The 24,819-nt window shown below is 41.9% G+C and overlaps 2 protein-coding genes across 5 annotated transcripts in view; one reads left to right on the top strand and one right to left on the bottom strand.

Annotated features, from left to right (window-relative positions):
• rrp8 (ribosomal RNA processing 8) overlaps nt 1–2,643 on the top strand; it is an 8,563-nt gene extending 5,920 nt beyond the window's left edge. For all 4 annotated transcript variants that reach the window (XM_080459305.1, XM_080459304.1, XM_080459306.1 and 1 more), the window contains exons 5-8: nt 544–673; nt 750–856; nt 944–1,040; nt 1,455–2,643. In XM_080459305.1, the coding sequence (XP_080315431.1) occupies nt 544–673; nt 750–856; nt 944–1,040; nt 1,455–1,568 (448 nt within the window). In that variant the 3' untranslated portion in view covers nt 1,569–2,643. The remainder of the gene's footprint in view (nt 1–543; nt 674–749; nt 857–943; nt 1,041–1,454) is intronic.
• Nucleotides 2,457–20,126, bottom strand: LOC308107155 (uncharacterized protein). Its single transcript, XM_080459303.1, has 14 exons — nt 20,009–20,126; nt 16,686–17,009; nt 16,293–16,601; nt 14,038–14,313; nt 13,795–13,948; nt 10,614–10,783; nt 10,218–10,499; nt 9,816–10,112; nt 9,432–9,716; nt 9,183–9,345; nt 6,502–6,662; nt 5,587–5,662; nt 2,974–2,998; nt 2,457–2,825 (listed from the first exon to the last, which is right to left on the bottom strand). The coding sequence occupies exons 1-14, from the start codon at nt 20,073–20,075 to the stop codon at nt 2,682–2,684; spliced, it is 2,733 nt and encodes a 910-aa protein (XP_080315429.1). The 5' UTR covers nt 20,076–20,126; the 3' UTR covers nt 2,457–2,681.
• Between the last annotated feature and the right edge of the window lie 4,693 nt (nt 20,127–24,819).

Below are 24,819 nucleotides of genomic sequence, written 5' to 3' on the forward strand. Positions count from 1 at the left end.
GTGTAAACAGGAAACAGTGAGCGTTAACGCTGCTCAAATCTCCCTGGCAGCCCGGCGTCATGCTGCAGATAATGCTGCACTGTGGGGGTTAAATTGATGCTCCTGGTTGCTGCTGTGAGAGGATGAACTTGTTTACGTCAGCTGTTTGTGTTAAAAGCAGCAGCCCATTGGTTGTTTGCTTTTCTTCAAGCTTCATCTGTGTGTGTTGGTTCTGTGCACCGATCAGCTGTAACATTATGACAGCATGCACAATATTGTGTTGAGTCCTCCTCATTCTATCCAAACAGTCCTGGACGATAGAGTCATGGATTCCACTCCACATTTAAAGGTGTGCTGTACTATCTAGTACCAAGATCTTAGCGGATCCTTTATGTTCTGAAAGTTGTGCAGATGGAGATGCTCTGGTCCAATTTTCCTTCATCAAATTCATCAAAATGAAAGATAGAGTTGTGTGTTTTCCACCCACTAACAGGTGGTGTAATGTTATGGCTGATGGGTGTATACCGTCAGTCCTCTCATCACAGGCTCATCTGTTTGTTTCAGATCTTCCTCTCTGGTGGTTGCAGACTTTGGTTGCGGTGACTGTAAAGTGGCTCGCAGCGTGAAGAACAAAGTGCACAGCTTTGACCTGGCAGCGACCTGCGAGCTGGTCACCGTCTGTGACATGGCCCGTGTGAGTGTTTCTCTGTTCGCTCATCGAAGCACACACTCTTCGACATCGTCACGATGTTCATGTTCTGTCTGAGCAGGTGCCGCTGAAAGACGGCTCGGTGGACATCGCCGTGTTCTGTCTGTCTCTCATGGGGACCAACCTGACTGATTTTGTGTCAGAGGCCAACCGAGTCTTAAGGACGGGGTAAACATTGTTTTACTGATCTAAAGCATGCATTTTATTAGGATGAAGCCTCCAAGGTAGCGGTCTGATTCTTCTGTGTTGCTGCAGCGGGGTCCTTAAAGTCGCGGAGGTGGCGAGTCGATTCGACAATGTGCGCAACTTCATCACCGCGCTGTCTCGTCTCGGATTTAAGTTGGAGTCAAAGGTGAGGCGGTTAATCTCTTTTTCAGAAAATCAACCTGCGATTTAAAGGCTGATTATGTTTGTGTTGTCACAGCTCTTATTGAGCGCAGGGTTAATCCCTACAGCTCATTCCTTTGTAGCATTTTGAATGAAATACAAGTGAGACAAAATTTATACATTAATTGCAGATTTTATTATCCGAAGGCTTGTTTCTTCAAATTGCACATCGTGTGTTGGCAGCTGTGTCTTTTATAACTTGTATAACATGTTTCACACAGGAAACCACTGCTACTATTCAGTAATGAGCTTTAATTAAGGGTATAAAAGGGGGAAGGAGGTGATTTCAGCAGCTCAGACGTGATGGTCAGTAGTTAAATGTTTCTTTCTGTTCAGTGATACTGATGAGCTGTTGTCTCTCTTTGTTTTTATACTGCAGAACACAGAAAACACTCATTTCTATTCGTTTGACTTTGAGAAGACGGGAAACGTTCCAGAAACTGTAAAGAAACTTGGACTGCAGTTAAAGCCTTGTTTGTATAAGAAAAGATGAAGGCATTGGAGGACCTTATGCATGTTTCTCTGTCTTCATCACTGCACCACTGGACTTTGTAGGACTGTTTTTGAAGATGTTGGTACAGTTTTATCTACATGTTTCATACTGTCTTGATGCATTTTCAACCTTTTATAAATGGCTTTTTACAGTAAGTGCATCAAATGGACATAACATTTCTCATGTCATATTGTGTTCGTATCCAGATGTTTGTAGCTTTCCTTTGAATTCACTGACATGTCAGTGAATTTCACATCTTAAGGATCCCAGTTCTAATTCATGTTGAACTGATGTGCCAGGTTTGCATATTTTCCCTGGATCTGCAGTCCAGAAACTTGTTCTTGAGATTTATTGGTGTTAATATTTTCTTCTAGACTGACTTTATGTAAACTGTACATTGTTCTTGATAAATACAATAAGTAGCTTTTATAAAGAAAAATATTTCTTTTTAGTCAAGCTTTGTTATGTGTGTTTGAATTAGTACTGCCTTACAGACTTGTTCATAGCCAGTACTTTAAACACTGTTGCTATTACCTGGAAGTATAATACCAAAGGAGCTGAAAGAACGGTTTGACAGTGGAAAGTTTAAACTAAATGTAAACCAATGCAACCCAACTGGATATAACTTATTTTCCCCGCGAGGTGTAACTGCTGCGACAACCTGCCTGCAGATGAGCTGCAGTTTGCTTCATCTATAGCAGGATTATATACTGTACATGAATTTATTCATAGCTTCTCTGCTGCAGTCACAACAGATGGTCGCTACTAATTTAGCCGAGCGACGACACTACAAGGGCAGCTGGGATGTAAAGTCTGACTCACATCCTTATTTTCTCTACAAATATGTTCCCACCTTTCTGTGAAGATGTACAAAATGAGAGGGAGGTTATATTGAAATTACTTTATTGAAAAAACAATGTGAGAAATGCAAAATTCAGACGAGGGAAAAAGTGCATTGAACATTAATGCTCATTTCTTTAAGAGCTTCTGCAAGCCAGTTTCATAAACTCCATGTTATGCTCACATAAAAATGCAGTTTTAACGACATTGCAATATAACTTGAAAGTTGTATTAGAAAAAAAAAAAAAAAAGCTAGATTCAGCACTTCAAGCTTTACACTCTGCTCTTGACGTCGATGACGATGGAGTAACTGACCAGCTGAGCAGATTCTTTATGGTCCTTCTCTGTTACGGCTGGTTTCTTGACTTCTGGAGAGCCGGGTTCATGCATCAGGGACGCAAACGCTGCCAGAGAGTCCTGGATCACAGAAAGTGAGCAACAATCAAGTCAAAGTATGGAGGAGAGACAAGAGGCTTTTCATCTTGATCTTCTATGAAAATGAACAAAACCACAGAGAATTATATGATTGAGGGGAAAAAACTTGTATTAACAGAGTAAAATGTACCTTTCTTTGTGCTCTGCTGCTTTTGCTGTGAAAAACAAACAAAGGGTTAAATCATGCAAACGTTTTTGTTGTGTCATTTCAAGTACATTTAACAATGCAGCAATAATATTTGCACTTTTTACTGACTACTTTCAAATCAACTTTTAATTTGAGTTTGTATCATTATGCAGTTTTTTAGACTGAGTCAAACATGTACATAATTCAGAGAAAAACAGGATTCCTGTCGTGTAGAAAAACTGATGTTGGTAGAAAGCGACAAAAAAAGACGTCCCTATCAGTTCAGTTTGGTAAATATTAAATGGAATGTTTTATAATTATATAATATAATATAAAATGATAAAATATAATTATATACAAATTCAGACCAAAAACACATTTTCAATGATGTTATGTCAGAAAAGAAACATATTTCTTGAAATTGACCAGATATTTGAGGACGTTTGAATGCTACTAAACATTTCCATCATGAACAGGTTCCATGTATCTGTGGCTCTCCTTCAGCATTATGTGAACTTAATCCACCTAGGGTTTTTTTTCCAGTGTTTATTATTTTACTTGTATTTGCAGTACTAAACCTGGTCACTAGATAGCACTGTGACACAGCGGACAGTGAGAACTAACTTGGTGAGGTTTGTACAGGGAGAGAGAGGAGGCTCCAGAATAACTGTACTTCTTCACAGGGTGACGGACCTTCCCGAGAACTCTCCAACTAATCCAGCTCTAGATAAAGATTTTGCCGGTATGTTCCAACAACCTGAAAACCAGTCGAGTGTTTCTCACAATCGGATCCTGACGCAAAAGACCAGATGGAAGTGAGTTTCTAGTTCCTCAGAAATATGTAATTAGGTGTTGTTCTCTAAGTTGTAGAATGCAACTTTTAAAAGCTGCATCCTGAACTTGGACTTGTGAAGTTGAACTTTAAATCCCCTTTCAGGTCGGTTGTACTCTGAGCTTCGATTTCAATTTGATGCAGCAATGCAGCGGGACATGTTAGTATGAACAATATTTTAATCATCATTTTGTAGCAGCTTGAAGTTTTGAAGCCTCGTACGTATGGTTCTGCCATATGAGAGTAGATCAGGGCTGTTCGACCTGCTGCTCTTTGGCCCTGGTGCAGTGACTTCCTGAAGGCTTCAGAGGAGGAGGAGCTAGGCTTAAAGGATTCTATTCTATTCTAAAATGTCAAAATTGTCTGGAAAAGAAGGTTGAAGCTGCTAAACTCGCGTATAAAAACAGCTGAAAATGTAATGAAATGTTTACCATCCCAGAATGTAATTGAAACTTTATAAATGCAACATAAGATACAGTTTGTGTTTCTAAACTATTGTATATATGAACCTTTAGAAGGTTCAGCGTGTTTCGTGGCGCCAGGTAAAATCACAGAAGTGGTTGCAGCCCTCTGGTTTTAGGTGAATGAAATATGAGTAAAATCTTTGGATTTATAACCAGAAAGAACTGCCACAAGTATATTCTGCTTTCTGTCTTACATTGTTGGGAGCAACTGGAACATACAAGCCAGATTTCAGAAGGAGATATTAACATGGTTCCAAATTAGAAATCCAGGTCCAAACACAGAGACATTCACACCAGTAATTCAAGGTAATCAATAAACCTGATCACATTCCTTTTGGACTGTAGGGGAAAACAGGAGTACCTGGAACATACCAAGGCATGCATGGGAATAACATGCAAACACCACTGACAGAGCACAGGAATCAAACAAGAACTTATCACTGTGAGGCAGAAGTGCAAACCACTACAACACTGCAGCAGCGAGTTGATTCAAAATGTTCTGAAAGACTCACATTGCATTCTTCAATGAAAGTAAGCGTAGTATTTGTAGCAGCAGCTGTAGTAATACTAGTATCAACTAAAACCTACTGCTGTTGATCCTGTTGTTAAATCCTTCACAATAACAGGCTGTCACTTGTGCTTTTATCTTGAAATCACAGTTTTGTTCTTCCTGGTCACATTCTTTTCTTTCCCTGCATTAAAACAACACCAACCACTGATACAGTTTAGAGAAAGTATCTGGCTTCTCAGATTGTGATGTCAATTATGAAAGAAGTGACTCTCCATCAGAAACCAGATTAAAAGATGATTTTGAAGTTAGGGTTAGCTTGAATGTCATTATCCGTTAACCCTTTGTAAACACGTTTCCCCTGCTCTCCTGGCCGTGACGGTAAAGGAGCAGCACGCAGCAGCACGCAGCAGCACGCAGCAGCACGCAGCAGCACGCAGCAGCACGCAGCAGCACGCAGCAGCACGCAGCAGCACGCAGCAGCACGCAGCAGCACGCAGCAGCACGCAGCAGCACGCAGCACAACCTGCCAGAGGTAACACCGCCAGAAGCCAGAGCACAAAACTGGAGAATAAATCTGTTATTCTCTCTGAGCACAAATATGTACCTGTCGACATGCACCTGTCTGCTTCAGCCACATCGCTTCCTGTTTGTGAATATCTGCACTGTACTTTGAGTTGTGGTGAGTCGGGTTAACGATCCACACATCCTGTTTGTCTCGCCTGCTGCTGCTGGCAGCGATGCCCTCTTTTCCCCGTCAACACATCACCCGCAGAGCTGCAGCTTGTCACCTGTGGGAGTGTGGAACTCACCGGCACATGCAGAGGACGACCACCAGGACCAAGACGAGGGCCGAGGCTGAAGACATGCAGATCAGGGTCAGCAGCACTGCAGCAGACACAGAAAGATCGACCTCTCTTATCAAACCAGAAACCTAAAGAGCCTAAAGACACTGAGACTGCAGAGCTGGGATTCTCTGGGGAAGTGTACACACTGAAGGAGAAATAACTCGTCCCAGCAGGACTCATTTTCTGAGAGGGAATCCTCACAGAAAAGTAATTGGAAGGGGAAAAACTATAATTAATAAATAAATAGAAACAGATGTGAAGCTGCAGTCCCCCTGTCCCGACGATCAGTGTTTGTCTTCCACAGTTGCTGTGATGTATTTGTTGAATTTCCACGAGCTGTCTGCTCGTAGTTTATCTCAGCTGTTCTCTCGCTGCGTCTCGCTATTGTCGTCCATTCATCAATTTATTTCCTTCAAGAATAGGTGTCGTGCCAAGTTGTGAATGACTCCTCCCTGGTGGAGAGTGTGCTGTGGAATATTGAGCTTTAATAGTGACTTACAATTTATTGATGTTACTTCAGCTGCACTTAATGAGAAACTCTGAGCCACAAAGCGCTGACAGCTCAGCTTCAAGAATCATAATAATACTAATGCTAATCAGCTGCATGCTCATGATAAGACGTCCTACAGAGAGAGATCATAAAGTGTGAACACAAGTTACTTCTTTAAAAGAAACAGTGGCTTTTATTTCACTCTTCTATGAGCCATTCTTAAAGTCTGCTAATAGCAGGTGCCATGTTTCACAAGTAATCACAACTTTGTAGTTGTGAGAACAGCCATGAGACGGATATGATAAACTACCAACATGCTGACAACTCTTAGAAATGTGAGTGTGATGGTGATCCTCTGAGGGAAACACAACATGGTGGCCGACACTCACGTAGCTCTTGGTCCTCTCTCCTGACCTCCACGTCGATGGTGACTGAGGCCTGGTGGTGATAGAAAGAAGCTGAGCAGGTGTACAGGCCTCCGTCCGTCACCGTGGGCTTCGACTGGAGGATCATTGCGTTCCCGTCCATCGGGACTAATGAGCCGTCACTCCTGAAAGACAAGAGACACAACAAAGATCAACACCTTCTGAATCATTGCAGGCTAAAATCATCTTCTTCCGAGACCTTCTGTCTCCTGAATCCTCACAGGAGCATCGTCGCTGAAACAATGAAGCCCCTCACCAGCCTGCATCAGGGCTTCTCCACCTGGCTAAAACAGATTTGTTAGTTTTTTTGTTTTTGTTTTTTATCTGCCTAGAGTGAGAGAGCATGATTAACATCAAATACTTAAAACTTGTACATGGAGCAATGGTGGACCCTCAGGGCCAGCAAGGCCTTCTCCGCTGGCCTAAACACAATCTAAACCAATTCATTTCACTGCTTCCAGCCATATATGTTGATATTTCAGTCATCGTGAGTTCAAAGACATTTGTCCTGAGGCCGTTAGGATCAGTAGTGTGTTCATCAGTGGCCCGAAATAAATGGCAACACAAACAAGTTGGGTTTTGAGTTGGTGACACTAAAGCCCTCGAGCAGGTACGATTGTGGCTTTTCACATCCTTTCATTGGATGGTCAGATGGTGTCCTGATCAATACATGAGCAGAAACATATTAGTGTGGATTTAATCTCTGTTTTGTCAACCTACAACGGAGGTGAAATTGATTGCAGATTCACCCACAAAGCAGTTTTCAAGATGGACTTTTCAAAGCAGGATGTTGTTCAGAAAGTTGGGCAACCTGAAGCTGACAAGTCAAAGGGTTTGTCTTTCCCTTCCATTGACTCACAGGCCCTGAGGAGTTTTACTGATGTAGTGTCCAACTGATCAACATGGTGTTTGTTTGAAGCCGCACTGAAAGACAACAAATTTGTCTCTCCAAAAATTATAATTTCATAAAAAAAATGTGCTTGAAAACTGTGGATTCTGAGGAGTTGTTTCCAAAATATGTAGATAAAATCCATCCTCTCCCACTCTGATGACATCACTCACTGCAGGTGGTCAGAACACTGTTGCATCAGTCACACCCAGGATTACGCTGTACCATGAAAATCCTTGTTTATGAGCTAACCTGCTATCATGTGCTACATAAACTATCTAACATGCCAAAGGGTGGTGTGTGGACCAGCGGACATGCTAATATGTGCGACATAAACTAGCTAACCTGGTAAAGTAGGGTTTGTGGACGAGCTAACATGCTATGTGTTCTACATTAACTAGCTAACATGCTAATGTGTTGTTTGTGGACTGCCTGACATGCTAACGTGCACTTTGTGGTCTTGTTAACATGCGGTTAGTGGAATAGCTAACATGCTAACAAGCGGTTTGTGGACTTGCTATCATGCTTACATGTCAAAGCCCAAAACTCCTTCAAAATAAAAGTCCTTGTTTTTTACAATTACAATGTAAACCTTAAAACTGGATATTAAGTGTTTAGCTAGGCTGGGGGTGAGCTGGCTTTCAAAATAAAAGCTCCCAATTTTTCCAAAATAAAAGTCTTTGTTTTTTAAAATGACATTAAAAATCTTAGAAATTGATGTTACATTGTGAGCTAGCATTCAAAATAAAAGCCCAAAACTCCTTCAAAATAAAAGTCCTCCTTCAAAATAAAAGTCCTTGTTTATCAACATTTACACAACCCCCCCCCCAAGAATTGATATTTAGGGATTAGCTAGATTAGAGCTTGGCTTTCAAAATAATTGTACCTTGTTACCACTCACACCAAATTATCACTTAAACATCTGTGCATCATACAATAGCACACAAGTGTAAGCCTTCCCTAAATGAAGTTTGCTGTCTTCCTTGTAGTAGTTCTGACTAGAATAAGCTTAATCTGAGTTTTTTCTGAGTTACGAGCCAAGTTACATTTGAAGAGAGACCAAGAGAAAATCTGATACTGACACTGAGAACATGAGTGCTCAAGAGAACATACTGTCTAGAGCCCTTGTGTGCTCACTTATTAACAGGGTGTTTGAGGAAATTTACTATAAGATTTCTTATTTTCATCTTGATTTCTTTGATATCTTTGATTTCATCAACACCATGGGTCCACTGACCAGTCACTAGAAAGGATCCTATTTACACCTTCTGGTCTGTTTTCTACTATGTAGTTCAAAAGGATTTCCTCTTATTAAATGATCAGTTTGAGTGCAAATCAAATGTTTTTTCTTAAGAAACAGAGGGTTGCTAAATGATTTGCCAATGATTTCCACCCTGCACCTGATTAGCTTAGCTTAGCATGAGGCTATTATACAGGCACAGAGTTAGCCCCTCCAAACAACTCACCTCATGAAGCCTTCAAATCTTAATATTTTGACTCAACAGGTTTAAACAAGCTCTTAAACATGCCCATGTGGGGTTTTTGTTATATGTTTAGCATTGCCATGTTATTTTTTTCCGCTGTTTTCAGTCTTATTGTCAATATATCAATTTCTTGGCTGTTATTTAACTCTTATTAGACTGAGTAACAGTAGTGTGTAAACAATTCAGCTTGCATTTTCTGTTCCGTACTTCTTTACTGAGTCCCGCCTTTAACATGCTCATATTCAGCTGGTAGGTTACTGCAGGTGCATCACCTTAGACATGCGAGGTTGTACTTGGGCACGTTTCCTTGCACTTGCAAGAGTATTTTCTCATTGTGATGAGTCTCATGCAGAGCTAGTCTGTGGATCACAGGTTCACCCCCATATCGAGTCTGCAGAGGAGTCGTGTGGTTCAGGACTGTCAGGTGGGAAATATCTGCAGAAGAAAAGGAGTTGATGGACACTTCAGATGTTTACCTGTGGATATCTGATTGTATTTACATGATGTACCTGGTGTCTTACAGTATTTAGGGATATGAACAGTCTTCTTTACTGTGATCAGATCTTCAAGCTGGTACACACAGGTCAGGTCTTCCCCCTCATGACGAGCCAAAGGAAACTCATAAGTCTGTCTGGCTTTCAGGGTATGCCCTTCATACACTAAGGACAGGTGTGTTTGACTTTTGACATTTTCAGGCAGGATCCAGGTGAGGTTTGAGCCGATGCCTTCACCCCTGCAATCACACACTGCCAGCCAGAGAGCAGAGTGCTGCTGTGGCTCCACCGACACGCTCAGCACTGGAGCTCCTGTGGAGGGAAACGCAGACGGCAAGAAGGACACGTGAAGCTGTATGAGCTTGTGTTTGTGCCAAAGCAAGAAACATTTCTGGAAAAGAAGTAGCATACTCTGCATAGGGATGTGTATCGCTCTTTCCTCTGGTGCCTCCAGGCTTGGATGCTTCACCATGCATGTCAAATTCTGACCAGCGTACTGAGAGGACAGGAAGCGCACCGAGCTACGGACCGAAACCAAACCATCGGCCCCAACTTCCCTCTTCACCTGCAGACCGATTACGTCTGTGTTCCCAACATGCCAGGTGACATCTGCTGCAGGAGCACCACTGTCTGCAGAGCAGTCCATTTTCAAGTACCTGAGACTGTCTTTCCATTCAGTGCTGAGGACGACGGAGATGTTTGGGCGAGCTGCGTGGGAAAAAGAGAGCAGGAATAAGGAAGTGAGGGGCCTTCTTTGCACTTGCAGTCTGCCAAGCATTGAAAATTATGTATAGGTTGATTTGTTGAACACACTGCAAAGAGGGAGGGTTGCGCTTCTGTTTTCTGGTTCCTCAAAGGCCGGGTGATTTATCACACACTCTGCAGTGAGCTCCCGAGGCGAGCAGGCCGGGAGGAGTAAAACTCCCCTGACGGAGTGGCTTCCATTATGAGAAGTGGAATTGAACCAGAAGTCCTGGAACACACCCTCTAGTGGGAGCCAGGACATGTTGGCTGCTGGAACAGCATCAGCTGCTGAGCATTCAATCACCCAGCGTCCGTCCTCACTCCACAAATCAAAACGAATCGTGGGAGGAACTGAGATTAAAAGTGTGGAGAGAAAAAAATCCCATGGTGACATTTGATAGTTGAGCGACACAAAATTAAAAATCACTGTTTTCAAAGATTTTAAGTAATCAAGCTTTCATTCACCAAGCTGTATTGTTCGTGGTTTAACTGTGATGATAAAGTGCAGCGTTGCTTCAAGATGATGATACGAGACGGCACATTGATACAGCCCAGCGTGCTCAAGCTCCACAGGGCGCTGAACCGTCAAGCTTCTGCCAAGCAGCTCCACACTCTCAGGCAAAGGGCCATCATCCCTACAGTGCAGAGAAACATAAAGTTTTTCTTTAAGATTCCCACAGTATGAAATTACGACAGGTTAAAATAAATTCTTGAAAAAAAAAAAATAATAATTCAGCTCAGGAAACGTATGTAAATCTGGATCTTGCTGTCTGTCACTTGTTATTCTGAGCCACAGAAAGTGTCACCACATCCTTCATGTGATAGGATGATAGTTTCAGTCTCTATGTGCATGACAGAACCACAGGGTTGGTGTTTACTCTCAGTATACATTTAAAAATACCACTGACAAATGAAAACCTTGAATATGACTTTAGATTAAAGGAGACATATCATGCTTTTAAATCCTTCCTTTTTACATATAAATCATACAGTTGTGGTCTATACAACGCGAAACTGCAATGCTTGGGTCTGAATTCCTCATTATTAGAGCTCCACAGGCCCCTTTTCAACCCCTTTTCTGATGTGCTTCTGAGAGCAACTCGTTTTGGGGCGGTCTCTTCAAATGCAAATGAGACACTTCATACCCCGCCTCCTCTCCAGGTTGCAGAGGTGACACTCGGTTCAACGCCACCCTGTTCGGCCATCTTTGTAGTTTGATAGAACAGATACAATTATCTAGCGGCGCAGAAACTTTATATTCACACATTATTTACAAAATGTCAACAACGGAAGATTTGTCCATCCAGCCATACATGTTGGAGCCAGAGTCGGACCCGGCGGAGCGAGATGAAAATGACGATGATGCACCTACAGAACAACGTCTTCATATGGATGTAACGCAATGGTGTGTTACTATATTTACACTAACTTCTCCATCCATGCCCACTACTACAATACTGCCTGTATTACAACGACTATTTAACACAGAAGTTACATTATAATCTAAAACGAGCACACAGCGCTAACATATGAAGACGGTGCAACTGCTAATGCTAACAAAACAATGACAGGGACGTCTTATCATCACACTTTTTAGCGTTATATACAGCTTACCGAAGTGCTCTGTTCGTCGTCTCCATAGATAGAAGGAACTGACCGCTCTATCAGACGAAGTCTTTCGGCAAATCCTTCTTTATACTGGCGGAGGTTGCTGAAGCAGTCGTCCTTAAAGTGCTTCGCGCACACAAAAATGACCTTACCCACAGATGTGGGTACATTTCTGTGAAAAATAAAACTCAACCAGGCACTTCGAAAAGGTTCTGATGCTGGGAGACGGTGTAACGAAGCTTGTGGGTTACTACATCCAACAACCGAACATTTCGACTTATCCTCTCGTAACTTCGGTTGGACTACAAAATCGCAGCGAGAAACAAAAATGGCGGATTGCTCGAAATGTCGATGTCCTAATTTGGCAGTTCCGCTGAGAATACTGTAACGTCATTGTTCAAAAAACGTAATAGAGAATAGAAAAATCGAAACCGATCGCAAAATATGACCAAAACAGAATATAAAGATATCAACGGAGCACCTGAAGAGACTACTTTGAACTTTTCTGTGCTTCTAAACACTCTAAATATACAACAAAATGCATTTAAGGGCTAAAAAAGTGGATTTAGCATGATATGTCCCCTTTAAGTGTTTTTAAAATAAATCTCTGCAGACATACACACAGAATCACCCAAATAAATTTGACATTTTAGTTTGTGGTTTAAGAAAGTCAACAATAACCCAACTTTTTGTTGTATTTATGCTCTCCTACACCTCCTAGTCTTTTCATAATGCAGCAAAGAAATATCGGCCTGATCTACTAAAGTGCTGTACATATAAAAATGGGTGCAAATGGAATAATGCAGGACACAAAAGATCACATCTGAAAAACTCCCAGAGTAACACTCAGACTGTCCATTTAGCCTGTTTGCCTTCATTAATATGGAATATGGCTCCTGGATCACACAAAATACTGGAAGGAGTATGTGCTATTTGAAGAATATACAATGTGATTTGAAACACCTATGAAAACATTTATGCTATTTAATATTGCGTCTGTTGTTGCTAAATCTAAAGAGGAGGTGCAAACTGCCTCAGGACTCATCAGATATTCTGTAACTGTGCAGAGAGGCCTTTCCTCAGCTGGCCCGCCATGACTTTCGTGTGTGGAACTTAAATGTTCACTTTGTGACCAATCATGTTCTACATTGAGGCCAAATCCAGATTTATTTCCTGCAAGGCTCCAATATGTTGATAACTTCTTCCACTAAGAAGTCCAACTCCAACACATTTTAGTCCTGGAGAGGAGGGTCAGTGCTCCAGGTGAATCGATCAAACCTTTTCCAGCTGATCATCGTCATTTAAACATAATATATAACATTCAGACTATATAACTTCCACATTATAGTTTATCCTTTTCCCCAAAAGTCATGTAACTAACAAAACTTAGCACAGTAAATCATTAAACACTCTTTGAAAGGTCAAGGGAGACACATTGAAGTAACATAAGATTTGATTTGCTAATACTTACTACCGGTTACTGTAATCAGTGACTGATTTTAACCTTGATGGGAAATTCCATAAACTACCTATATGTTGCAATGAAGGGTTTTGATTATATAACTTTTTGAAGTCAGTCTTACTATGAAATAAAGGCATACAAGTGATCAGTATTAGACTGACGTTACAATTTATATGTAAAAAGACATATTTCTTTCTACATTTTAGGAAAAGATTCTATGGTCATTTTACCTCATGTGATTGAACATTCTTATCAAAAATAAAACTTAAAACCATCAAAGAAAACATCAGAGCCAGCAAAAGCCAACATACTTGTAACTCTATCAGTTTAAAAAGTTCACTTCTCAGTATTTAGCACAAAGTAACCTGAGGCGGCTGTCATTAACGCGCCAGTATTACTCTGAAAAAAACAGGAGAGAATGTGGAAATGCATGATCAATTGTAATATAAAGGGTTAAGTTGAAAAACTATGCTGTTGCACACATGTTTCCAAAAAGCTTCTTTTGAAGTTTAAGCCACTGTTTGTGTGATTGAGATAATTGCTGGAGTGTTCCTCTCACACTCAAATTGCTCTTACTTTTTGCAGATAACAGTGAAACGGGGCACATTCCCTGTGACCTGGAGGCTGATAACGGCGTCAGTCTGTCCCTCCTGCAGCTCGACAAAGTCGTTGTTTGGAAAGTCTTCAGCATTGCTTCTTTTCTCTGACTGTATCTGAACTCCAGACAAATCTGTAGAAGAAAACAAACCATGTCTGTTTCCTGTCACTTTCACCAGCAGATTGAAGCCTCAGTCTTCACTCAGAGAAGACTGAACTCACACAAGGTTGGCAGAGTGATGACCTGTGACTCCTCGTGTGAGAATGTCGGGTGGTCAAACACACAGGTGATGTTGTGACCTTCATACTCTGTTACACTGAGATGGGCTGAGACTTTCTGCAGGTCCGAGTCTGTCTGATTTTCTCTCTCTTCTGTTCCATTCAGAGCCAAAGAGATGTCAGTGTTGGGTCTCCCTCCGGATGAAATGCAAGAGACCACCCAGAAATCACTTCCTCCTTCTTGGACTATCTCCGCTTTAATGGTCACGTTTGGTCTGGCTGTGGAGCAAGAAGAAAGGTGAGAAGAGTTATTCTTTCTCAAGGTCTAATGTTTTTCCCAGCAAATTAAAAAGTCAGATATCAAGTAAATGGCTCGAGTTGTTTTGGTTAAAACGGAAGCCGGGGCCGGATGAGCCGAATGTTAGCTAAACACAAGGGGACTTCTGCTTTGGTTTTCGGAGAGTGCTGACTTCGGCTTATCACCTGTCCCATCTGCTGGCCGAGCTGCTGCCGAGAGCAGATGTCTGGCCCAGCTGCTGTCCAACCGAAGCCGACAGAACCCCAGTATTTAATGCTGGTAATCAGCAGAGATCACGGTCTATTATCAAATACATAAAAGTTGTGGTATCATGCAAACGCCAGACATCCTTAATGAGTCATAGACGTGTGCTAACACCTCATCATAGCTGCAGAGCTGTGGGGAGGTATGTCCGCTTTACGTAACTTAATGCACTTTGGCTTTAAAACTTCCATCTGCCAACACCCAAAGTTATCCGTGGCTTTAACCACTGTGTCCGAAAATTACCTAAGCCGCTACTTCACAGGGTGTAGATGGAGGAATGAGCAGGCTGGCCTGGCTCCTGGTAAATAGCACGGTCACTGTTCCGTCTGCCATACACAAATCCTTTGTATCTATGCAGGATGTTCTGCACTGTCTAATGTGTGAACGGAAAGGACAAGTCAAGGACAGAAACTAATCAACTATAAAAAGAGCCAAGCCTGGTTATGGTTTGGCTTTGAATTCATTCAGAGCGTGTCAGGAGCCCCACTCCATTGTGTACATTTATACCTACCGTATGTGCAGGTGTCTGCGTCCCAATTGTTATTTCTTTACAAAACATAAATGAAACTGAAGGGGTCATCTTGAATTTCTTGGTTGCAAATATTGACCAACGGTTAATGTTTGTGAAATGTGGTTGTATGTGGTGTTTATTAGCTGCACTTGGAGGACTGATTCACTCCTGAAGTTCAACTGAAGTACATTTACTAGATAATGCAGAACAACTTGCGCGCTCCTGAATGAACCAATGACTTATTGAGAGAGGACATATGAGTAAAATGGCACAAAAATTGATTAAAAAAGAATTAACAGCCAGGAAAACCAACATAGTGAGTTTGAAAATGGTAAACTCTATATGGAGCTGAGATTAATCACTGAATAAGTCAATACAAAGAAAACATGGGATTATATAATCTGATAGAGTTACACAAATCCTGCTTATGGCGGCTTTCATTTGGTATCCCCACTTTAATGTTAGTTTAAGGGCTTTCCTGTGAATGTTCTCCCTGTGCATGCATGGAGGATTCACACAGTCAGAAAACACACATTTTAAGGTTATTGTTGATTTCAAATTGCTCATAATGTTATGAAGTAAGGACCCTGATTCCTGATGGGCTCCAGCGACCTTTGACCCTGAGCTGGATGAAACAGTCTTGAAGACAGATTGGTGGAAGTTTACGAAGCAAAATCTAAATATCTGTGTGGGATCTTTTTTACATTTCAATCTGGATTGTTTGTCCTCGCTGATCACCTTCGTCTTATTGTCTGCACAACCTTGAAATTGGAAGTTGTATAAGTGAACAATGTGTCAACCGGTGAACATGGCCGTTTGTCCTGAAGTGAGGGAGCTGAGCCATCAGACTGCACTTTGCTCTGTGGTATAATATTAATTAATCACTGGGTTGTGCAGTGTTTTTTATTCCATATGCTTCCTTCCAGTGAACGAGTGCAGTCCCACGTGAATGCACGGCACTGTGTTGTGTGATTTATGGTCTGTCAGTGTGTGTGTAGAACAGAATAAGAGGGAACAGCTAGTGTGAGGAATCAGCCGGAGAAAGTTATTGTGTTGTAAGATGCTGAGTCATGACGCATGATTGCAAATGTCTGACTGGTGATGCAACGCAATATGTCCCCTCCAGGCAACAGAGGCACACAAACACAACAACAGCAATGGGCTGTGTTGTGAACAGGATCTTACTGTAGGTCTCCACCCTGACTGTGGTGACCTCCGGGTCCGGCATCGTCGGGTGTTGGACCACACAGGCCACGCTGTCCTCGTCCTGCAGGTGTGTGGGGAAGCGGAGGATGCTGCTCAGGGTGGAGGTGCCATTGGAGTGTAGAGTTTCACTTGTGTTCACAGTGAACAGGTGACGTGAGGGAGGCAAGCCGCTGACCAGCCAGCTGATCTGAGGCGTAGGCCTGCCGCCAGCCGCAGAGCAACACACAGCCTGGTAGTGAGTGTTGTTTATGGTCTCTGCCTGAACCAGCGCCTGTACTTCAGGTCGAGCTGTGGATCAAGCGTCAAGCGTCAGGAGTCGGATTGACTTTTGCAATTTTGTTTCTTCTCAAAGAGTTTAATATTGTGATTTACCTACGACGGTGACATACACACTGCCAAAGAAAACCTCTTCCTCGGACTGAAACTCACAGACGTATTCTCCCTCTGCCTTTACACTGGAGACCTTCATCTGAACTGTGAGGTTGGTCAAAGAGTCCGGAAGAGAAAAGTCTTCTCTGCTGAATGCTTTTCCGTTAGAAAACCCAGCCAGTCTCATGGCCTTACTCTTCGAGTTCATCCTGCGTTTCCACTCGGCACTCAGGATCTCACTCCGACCTGGATACTGACAGTTCAGGTACACATCCTCCCCCAGCAGCGCCGTGACATTGGACGGGATCTCCAGCACCGACTCCGGACCTGACGACACAGAGCAGCACAGTGTTCAATCACGAGGAGAGGTCAGAAGTTCGTCTGAACACTCGTGCAAAAACGTCTGGAGAGTGGAAATGTACCACTTCCTGCGAGGCCTGGCTGCACTGCACTGATAGACGTCCATTGTTGTGCATGTGAGAGACGTTTCACACGTCTCACTGTGTTTCACCAATTCAGATAAACTGTGATGGATGTGGCACAGTGACCGGGTCACCGGTGATCAGCTCCTCAGTCAATTTGTCACAATTAGCTGCTGTCAGGGAATAATCGATACAAACAACTGGCTACTTGAATTAAAGCACGAGACATTGACATCTTACCATCTTCCCCATCACGAACGTGTGCTTATAGAAGCATTTTATCTGTGAGCACAAACTTTCATTAGTTCAGCTGGTGGTTGCTACAGCAGACACATTTACCCACATTAATGAGAAAAACCACAATAAACTGTAACATGGGGGACACGTGATCATTTTTCAAGTACTTTAAAGTAACCACAGACCAAATCAAAAAGGAGAGGGAAGCTAAAGATGAAAAGCTGAATGGGATTATAAAATGAAATATTGGATCCTGCAGTGGAAAAACTAAATAAATTAAAAATATTAAAAAAGGATGAACAATTGGATCATTCATTAATGAAGCACAAACATAATATGTCATTCTATTTAAACCAAACCACTATTTGAATTTAAATGCTGTCCTGCTGCTTGTAAAATGCTCATTCAGTATTACGACATTCCTCTTAAAAAGCTGGTAACTGACTGGCATCAGTTTTGTTCTTTAAACAAAGTAAAGGAGCCAATGTTTCCATCTTCACAGCCATGACGTGGGGCAGAAGTGAGGGAGCATTAATCTGTCGACTTTCATGTTGGTTCTGGATCAGCAAGTTTAAAGACTGTTTTGTTTACGCAGCTGTCAATCCCAGATATTTTGTGTATCATTTCATTTAATTATTTTGTCATTTCGCATCAATCAATAGTTCATTTAAGTGGAGTTCTTCTCCTTTTATAACCCTGTGTTGTTTTTGAGCAGCACATCTTGTTCTTGCTGATATTGATCCTTGTTTCGATTGTTTCACGTGTCTTTGTCGACAATCTGTCTTTGGCATCTCATGTTGCTTGTGAATTTTTCTGAAGAATATTTATTTTATTCGTCATTGGGCTCCTGCACAAGTAAAATTGAGTGATGGCCTGTGGATGACACTGCTGTGCACGAGTATGCATATCATTTTACAGAAAACATGAAAATAATGGGCAGAATCATGTTTTTTCTTTTAAATAGGTCTAAGGGGACACTGAACCCTCAAGTTATCTCCAGGTAACGCTCACTAATCCTACATAAAGAATTTGTACTACAATGTATTTAGATTTGGTTAGATCGTCAGACAAATGATGAGCCTCAAGCTTCAGGCTGGACCTGGAGGTTTTTTGTTTTTCTAAGGTGAGAGAGGAAAATCTTCTGTTGTTGTAAAGTTCAAAAGGATCATTATAGCTGCAAATTGGGTACTTTTTGAAACATTATTAAAGTGTAGTTCAAAAATTTGTAAACTCTTTTAAATATGAATAAATATGAAAAAAAGATTTAATAAGCCCAAAATGCCAAGTGCCCAATGCGTTCCTCCGTGGAACGCTTCTGTATTGAAGGTATTGTCCAGCATTATGATTGTGAATACAGGGTGCAGACAAGAACAGGACGCCGTGGTTCACTCAGACTGACATTTGATAAATTTGGCTTTGTCCCCTTGGTGTATATTAAATAGAAGACTCCATTATGTTAATGAAATGAACAGAGTCCACAAGCTGTGCCTGGGACCAAACACAGCCAGCAGCAGTGTCGTCCCTCCAAACAGCTGAGTGCAGCTGCAGTAAGGAGGATTTAGAGGAGAGGGCATTTAATAGAGGCTGACAGGCTTTAGCACTCGCAGTCAGGACAGTGTGCAAACTCCAGCGCATACCAAGTCCCCTTCACTCTGCTTCTTGTGCTGACTTCATCAAAGTGCAGGTGAGGACACCGTTTGTTCTGCCGCTCAACTGAAGCCAGGAACTTTTATTCAGCTTTAGATACACAGTGAATGAAAGGACGATAGCTCGCTGCCGCACTGCTTCAAGGAAATCCTCTGCATGCACGGTCAGCTGCTGCAGCTTAAGCTGTTTGCATCAGACCCTGGGAAGCAAAAATGTTGCTGGTTTCAATGTATATCACAGCAAATGGAAACAACATGGAGGGACTCCAAAGCCTTTTAAAAGGAAAGTATCGCAAGGGAGAGATGTATCAGCTCAATTATGTCTCGTGGCTCCATAATTCATTTGCCCTTGCAGGTTATTGCCAAAATAAATGTCAGCCAAGAAAGGAAAAGGCACACCTTAAGGATACAAACTAGGTAATAACTTCAGGAAGAATAAGGCATGCATTCATACGCTGCGTCATATTTCCTCAGCCTCAGGGTTTTTTTTTTTGTTCTCAACTCTTCCTCTGCAGACTGGGCATGCTGTAAACAAATAAGACTTTCGACTTGAGCTTCTTCACACATTTTAACTTTCATCTGCATGCAGCTGGAAGTCCTGAGTGACTCTGCAGAAACAAAGGAAGCACTGAACCCAGCAGATCTCCTGACAAGCACAGTTTGTTGAGGGCTTTCCCATTTCTACCAAGAAAGAAACCTTAACAGCTCCTTCTATATTAGTTTTAAAAGGTTGTAAAGAAATCACTGTGGTTTTAAGTGACCCAGCTGATCAATACTAATGAACTGCCTGCTGATGTGACAAAACAGACATGCCATCAGAAATATATTGCAGAAAGAGTGAATATTTAGTACCGTCACCGTGCATTCAGTGTCTGGTTTTTTTGTGCATTTTAATCTCGTAGGTAAACCTCAGCAGGACGTTCAGTATAAATGCCACAGGTTAAAAAAGACCTCAAGGAGCTGTAAAAGTAACCCATAAACAGTTGACAGTCACAGATGGATTGTAACTCTGCACACTTACCCGTAGTTTCCAAGTAGTGAGCAATATTCAGGACGAGACCCAAAGTCAACAGCCATGAGCATCCCATGACGGTGTCAATAAGTCAAACACAGTTGGATGTACCAAGTGTATGCAAGGCACCGAGGTATTTAAAGTGTATGTGGTTTCAGTGGCTCACGGTGAGAGGTGCACACCCTCTACAGCTGAAACTGACGTTTCTGCTCGTGTGCTGCCACTCGAGCACCCAAAATCTAATGCACATCAAGCAGGGTCTCTGTGAGTGGAACTTATTCTCTAAAACAATGATGTGGATGTTGTTGATCACATTTGCATAATTCTTCCACTGTTTTATTAAAAGAAGTGTGTTTCCATGAGTGTCTGTGCAGGATGTGTCTGTTGAGTTGCTCAGCCACCTCATGCAGCCGGGCGCCGGGGGAAGCAGTGAGGCCATGCATCATTCATACCATCCTGTCCCTGCTGGGGCCCTCAGAGACTCACTGTCTGCACCAGAACTCGCCGCCGCTCATGCCTTGCAGTCTGGAAATCCCTCACTGCAGCTCATTGTTTTATGGCATAATGCTCCCACTACTTCACTTCCAGCATGTGCGTTTTTGTTTCTTAGATGAAGTTATTTGTTGCCTCTCTGTGGGTAAAATGCAAACAAATAGCAGTGAGACAAGTAGGGAAAAGTTCCAGTTCTGTAGTTTATATTAATTCACATCAAAATATATATATTATCAAAAAATAAAAGTATGGGATTGTTATGTTTAACTCTTTCCGATATGAGAGCCAACATTAAAATGTAGATCATAACCGACAACTTGTAATGCAACTTGGAGCTCTGATGGTTGCACTCACGTCAAAGGTCAGTTTAGCACATCTCGTATTTTATTTAAGCCTGTTACTGTTTAATCTTTACCCTCGTCTACATTTTAGATCATTCTCCGCGGTTTAATGAGCTTCAATTAAGACCAAATGATTTGTGAGACATCTTTCATCCGTGATTCTGTATTTGTGTGTTGTTGTTTACTGCTGAGTTTATTGTTTTGGGTACATTGTTGTGAGTGTGCAAATTCTTAATCTATCATGATGTTGGAAACCTTCAGGTTGTTTACCTTTATGACAGAATGAGGACATAATTCCATTTCCATTACTTTTATGAAACAGTATGACATGTCATCTGATTGTAGTTTCTAAAGAAGAGATTCCACATGTAAGGTGAGTAAAACTTGTTAAAGTGCCACACGGTGCTATAATGGTGAGCACAGTGGCCTTGTGAGAAGACCCCGGTGCAATTCCAGGCCTGGGGCTTTCTGTGTGGACTTTGCATGTTCTTCCTGTGGGTGGAAGACTTCCTCTCATGGTCCACAAACACATGCTTGTTAGGTTTATTTGTGGCTCTATAAATGGAGCTGGGCTTGTCGCTGCCTTTCATCCATTGTGAGCTGGGATGGGCTCCAGCCCTCCCACCGCTCTAAGCTGGATAAAGTAGACCCAGAAGATGGATGGAAAGCGTTCTACTATAATCAAATGTTGTGCTTGTAACCAGCCCTGCAGATGTGTTTCGCAGTGGCTTGGCAGTGCTCGGTTTTTCAGAGGCTGCCGTTGCTCTCGTACGAGTTGATGATCTTCAGCATTGAGTCATCTGACACCACAGGCGGATGACAGTGAATGAAATGACCTGACTAAGGGGAAACGGTGCCAACACATTTCACACTTGTGGTTTGAATCAGGCTTTAGAGTCATCTGTTGTGAAACTGGATGTTGCTGTGAGAACTTTTGTAGGCTGAGAAAATGAGTTCTACTACAAAGAAAACTTAGGACATCCCATCCACTTTCACTCTGAACCTCTGGTCCACGCCACACAGTCCCGCATTTCCTAGAAACTAACCCCAAACGTAACTACTGCTTCCCCAAACCTCACCATTTAACCACAAAAGAAGAAGAAAACAATGGATTTACATGATTTCTGTCCCCCAAACTGATGCATCCGCTTTTTACTTCAGTGCATCAGTCTTCAGGGTGCTCAGGGTGCAAACAGCCAATAGAAAGCCTGAAATGCTTTTTTCTCTTTTTCTTTTTTTCCTAATACTTTATTTGTACATTTTTCAACATAAGGACAAAAAACAAAGCACAACAAAAAACAACAAAAACAACAAAAAGACGCAGACATGTCTGGTTAAGCAACTGGAAATTAGATGATAGATACAATGGTACAGGTACAAGTGTTCAGAGGGTCACAATGTCAAATGGATTTTCAATCATCCTCCACTTCATCTAGAAAGGTGAGAAATGGCTCCCAGATTGCAAGAAACTTTATTATAGAGCCAGTCCTTTGAAATCAAAGTCTTTCCATCCCGATAGCTAAGAGCATTTCAGCAATCCATGTTTGAAAAGTTCCCTCTCTTAGCCATTATCATGTCTAATACCAGAGACTTTGGTACAGAGTTGGAGAGACCATCAGTTAAAAGGGAGCAGCCAAAGATTACAAGCTCTGCATCTGGTTGGAGAACTCTGTTATAGGCCTTGGAATAAAAGTCAGAGATTTTGCTCCAGAATCCAGCTGGTGAGGGACAAAACCAGAAAGCGTGTGATATCCTGCCTTCTGACACTTTGCTTCTGTCACACAGTGGTGAACCTGTAGGGTCCATCTTATTTAGTCTCAACTTGGAGTAACGTAACGATGACCAATTTGAAACTGAATGAGTTGATGTCTGCTGTTTATCGAGCCAGCCTGAATCATAGACACATTTTGGTCCCATTTGGCGTCAGATATCTCAACACTCAGTTCCTCCTTCCAAGCATTCCTAATCTTTTCAGTACTGGATTCAGTATAGGGACTGAACAGAGACATACTGAGAGCTGAGACGTCTGGAGTCGCGAGGGCTTTGGAATGTTTCATAAATAGGATTTTATGTTGGTATAGTTTCAAACTTCTCAATTACTGAATGTATATAATGCCTAATTTGCAAGTAACAAAAATAATATGTCTGGGGGACATCAAATTAATCTTTTAGCTGATTGAATGATGAAAATTGCCCATCTAGATAAAGATGATGAATGCAAACCAAGCCCTTCCTCCTCCAGACCTTATATATTCTGTCCTGTTGTGACAGTGGAAATGAATGGTTAAACAGGTCCCTGGTAGCTTCAGAAAGCCTCTTACTTGATTTAAGATTCTGATTGTTTCATAGGGAAGTTAAGGCCTTTAAGTTATTCAGTCCCATTACCCTGGAAAATAGCATTGTTGGCAGAGATGAGTTTACCACAGAGTTCGCCTCCATTTTAATGCCCAGAGGTGTCCCAGAGCCAAGATGGTCAGGCACCCCCTGCTGCCAGAACATTAAAATCCGAACGTTTGCAGCCCAATAGTACGACCCAGTCTCACGGCAGTTCGTCGAATGGTCACGAAATTTATATTATTGATTCGTGATCTGTGACACGTTTTGCCCCTTTTTTTGGCATTACACCTAACGAATTTCCAGCTAACACATTTAAATCTGACTTATCTTTTGTGTCTGGGTCATGGTTTTTTCCCTATTAGACAACAGATATATGCTGTGATGTATTTGTCTTACTTTCCTTCCAACAATCAGGCATTAATAATTTTACTGTATGGCCAGTCCACACTAATGACTATAAAGTTCCCAATAAAGATGTGTGCATCCTCAATGAGCATTAACATTATGTGAACGCCTGCTGTCGGCAGGTACCATGTGTTTAGCTGCATAGAAGCTCCTTATCTCTTCAAATATAAAAGTCAAAACAATATCCAGGCATTTTCTGGATGAAGTGAAAAACACTGGTGATCTTTGTGGTTTGTAACGGAGCCGGCGGGGGGACAGGGTGCTGCTGGCCTGGACCCACGGTGACGCAGGGGGGACACCCCCAAAACTGATAGTGGCTAAAATAATTAACTTTGGTCACTTACTGCTGTATGTGTGAGGATATATGTGTAAAAAATGGGGGAATCAGTCGAGGTTAGAGTATTTATGAAATAACATTAAGAGGTAATGCAACGTATTTGCATCTCAACCTCTCTTGCACTGTCTGGCTCTCTCTCTCCCTCTCTCTCTCTCTCTCTCCCCCTCCCCGCTCTGTCTCTGTCTCTCTCTCTCTGTCTCTATCTCTCTCTCTTTACTCATTTGACAGAAAAACATGCTGTCACACAGTGTCTAATGTTGAATTGACTGTTTTAGGTAATATCTAACCATTCACAAAGCAAATCGAGTATCCTTGTTGAAATGTGATTTGATTTCATATTTTGATGGTTCAACGTGTATATATATATATATATATATATATAAAATTATTTTTTTTATTTTTTTATTTTTTAAAAGAAGCCGTTCATTCACTATCTGTTTGGAAGCTCTTGACTATGCTCTGACCCCTTTAGCAACTGTTGCTAACGCGGACGAGCCGTCGCTAGCTAGGACATTTCGTATCGCTGTTCACGTGCCCCAGACACATCCTTTCACCATTTTTGTGTCTTAACTACTATGCACCGAAATCGCTGCAGGTTCTGCCAAGGTTGTGACGCTGGGCGTCTTTCATCACCATGGAAACGGAGAGAGAAGATGTTCAATGATCGCTCTGAAAGCCATCCCAAAATATTGTTCATATCCATTGTTTATTTGTGACAAAATACATGTTCTTTTACTCTGTTACGTTGGGCCACATGCTCGTTGTTACGTTCATTGTTCTGTAAATAAATAAAGCTCTGAAAATAAGAACACACGCAGGAAAACCAGAAGACATTTGGTATGAAATTACCAGCAGGTTTATAAACCCCGAAAGAACTACATATTTCACAGGCTCTGCCATCAGAGAGT

This window comes from Lipophrys pholis (genome assembly GCF_963383615.2).
Source record: "Lipophrys pholis genome assembly, chromosome: 3".
NCBI classification, from domain to species: domain Eukaryota; kingdom Metazoa; phylum Chordata; class Actinopteri; order Blenniiformes; family Blenniidae; genus Lipophrys; species Lipophrys pholis.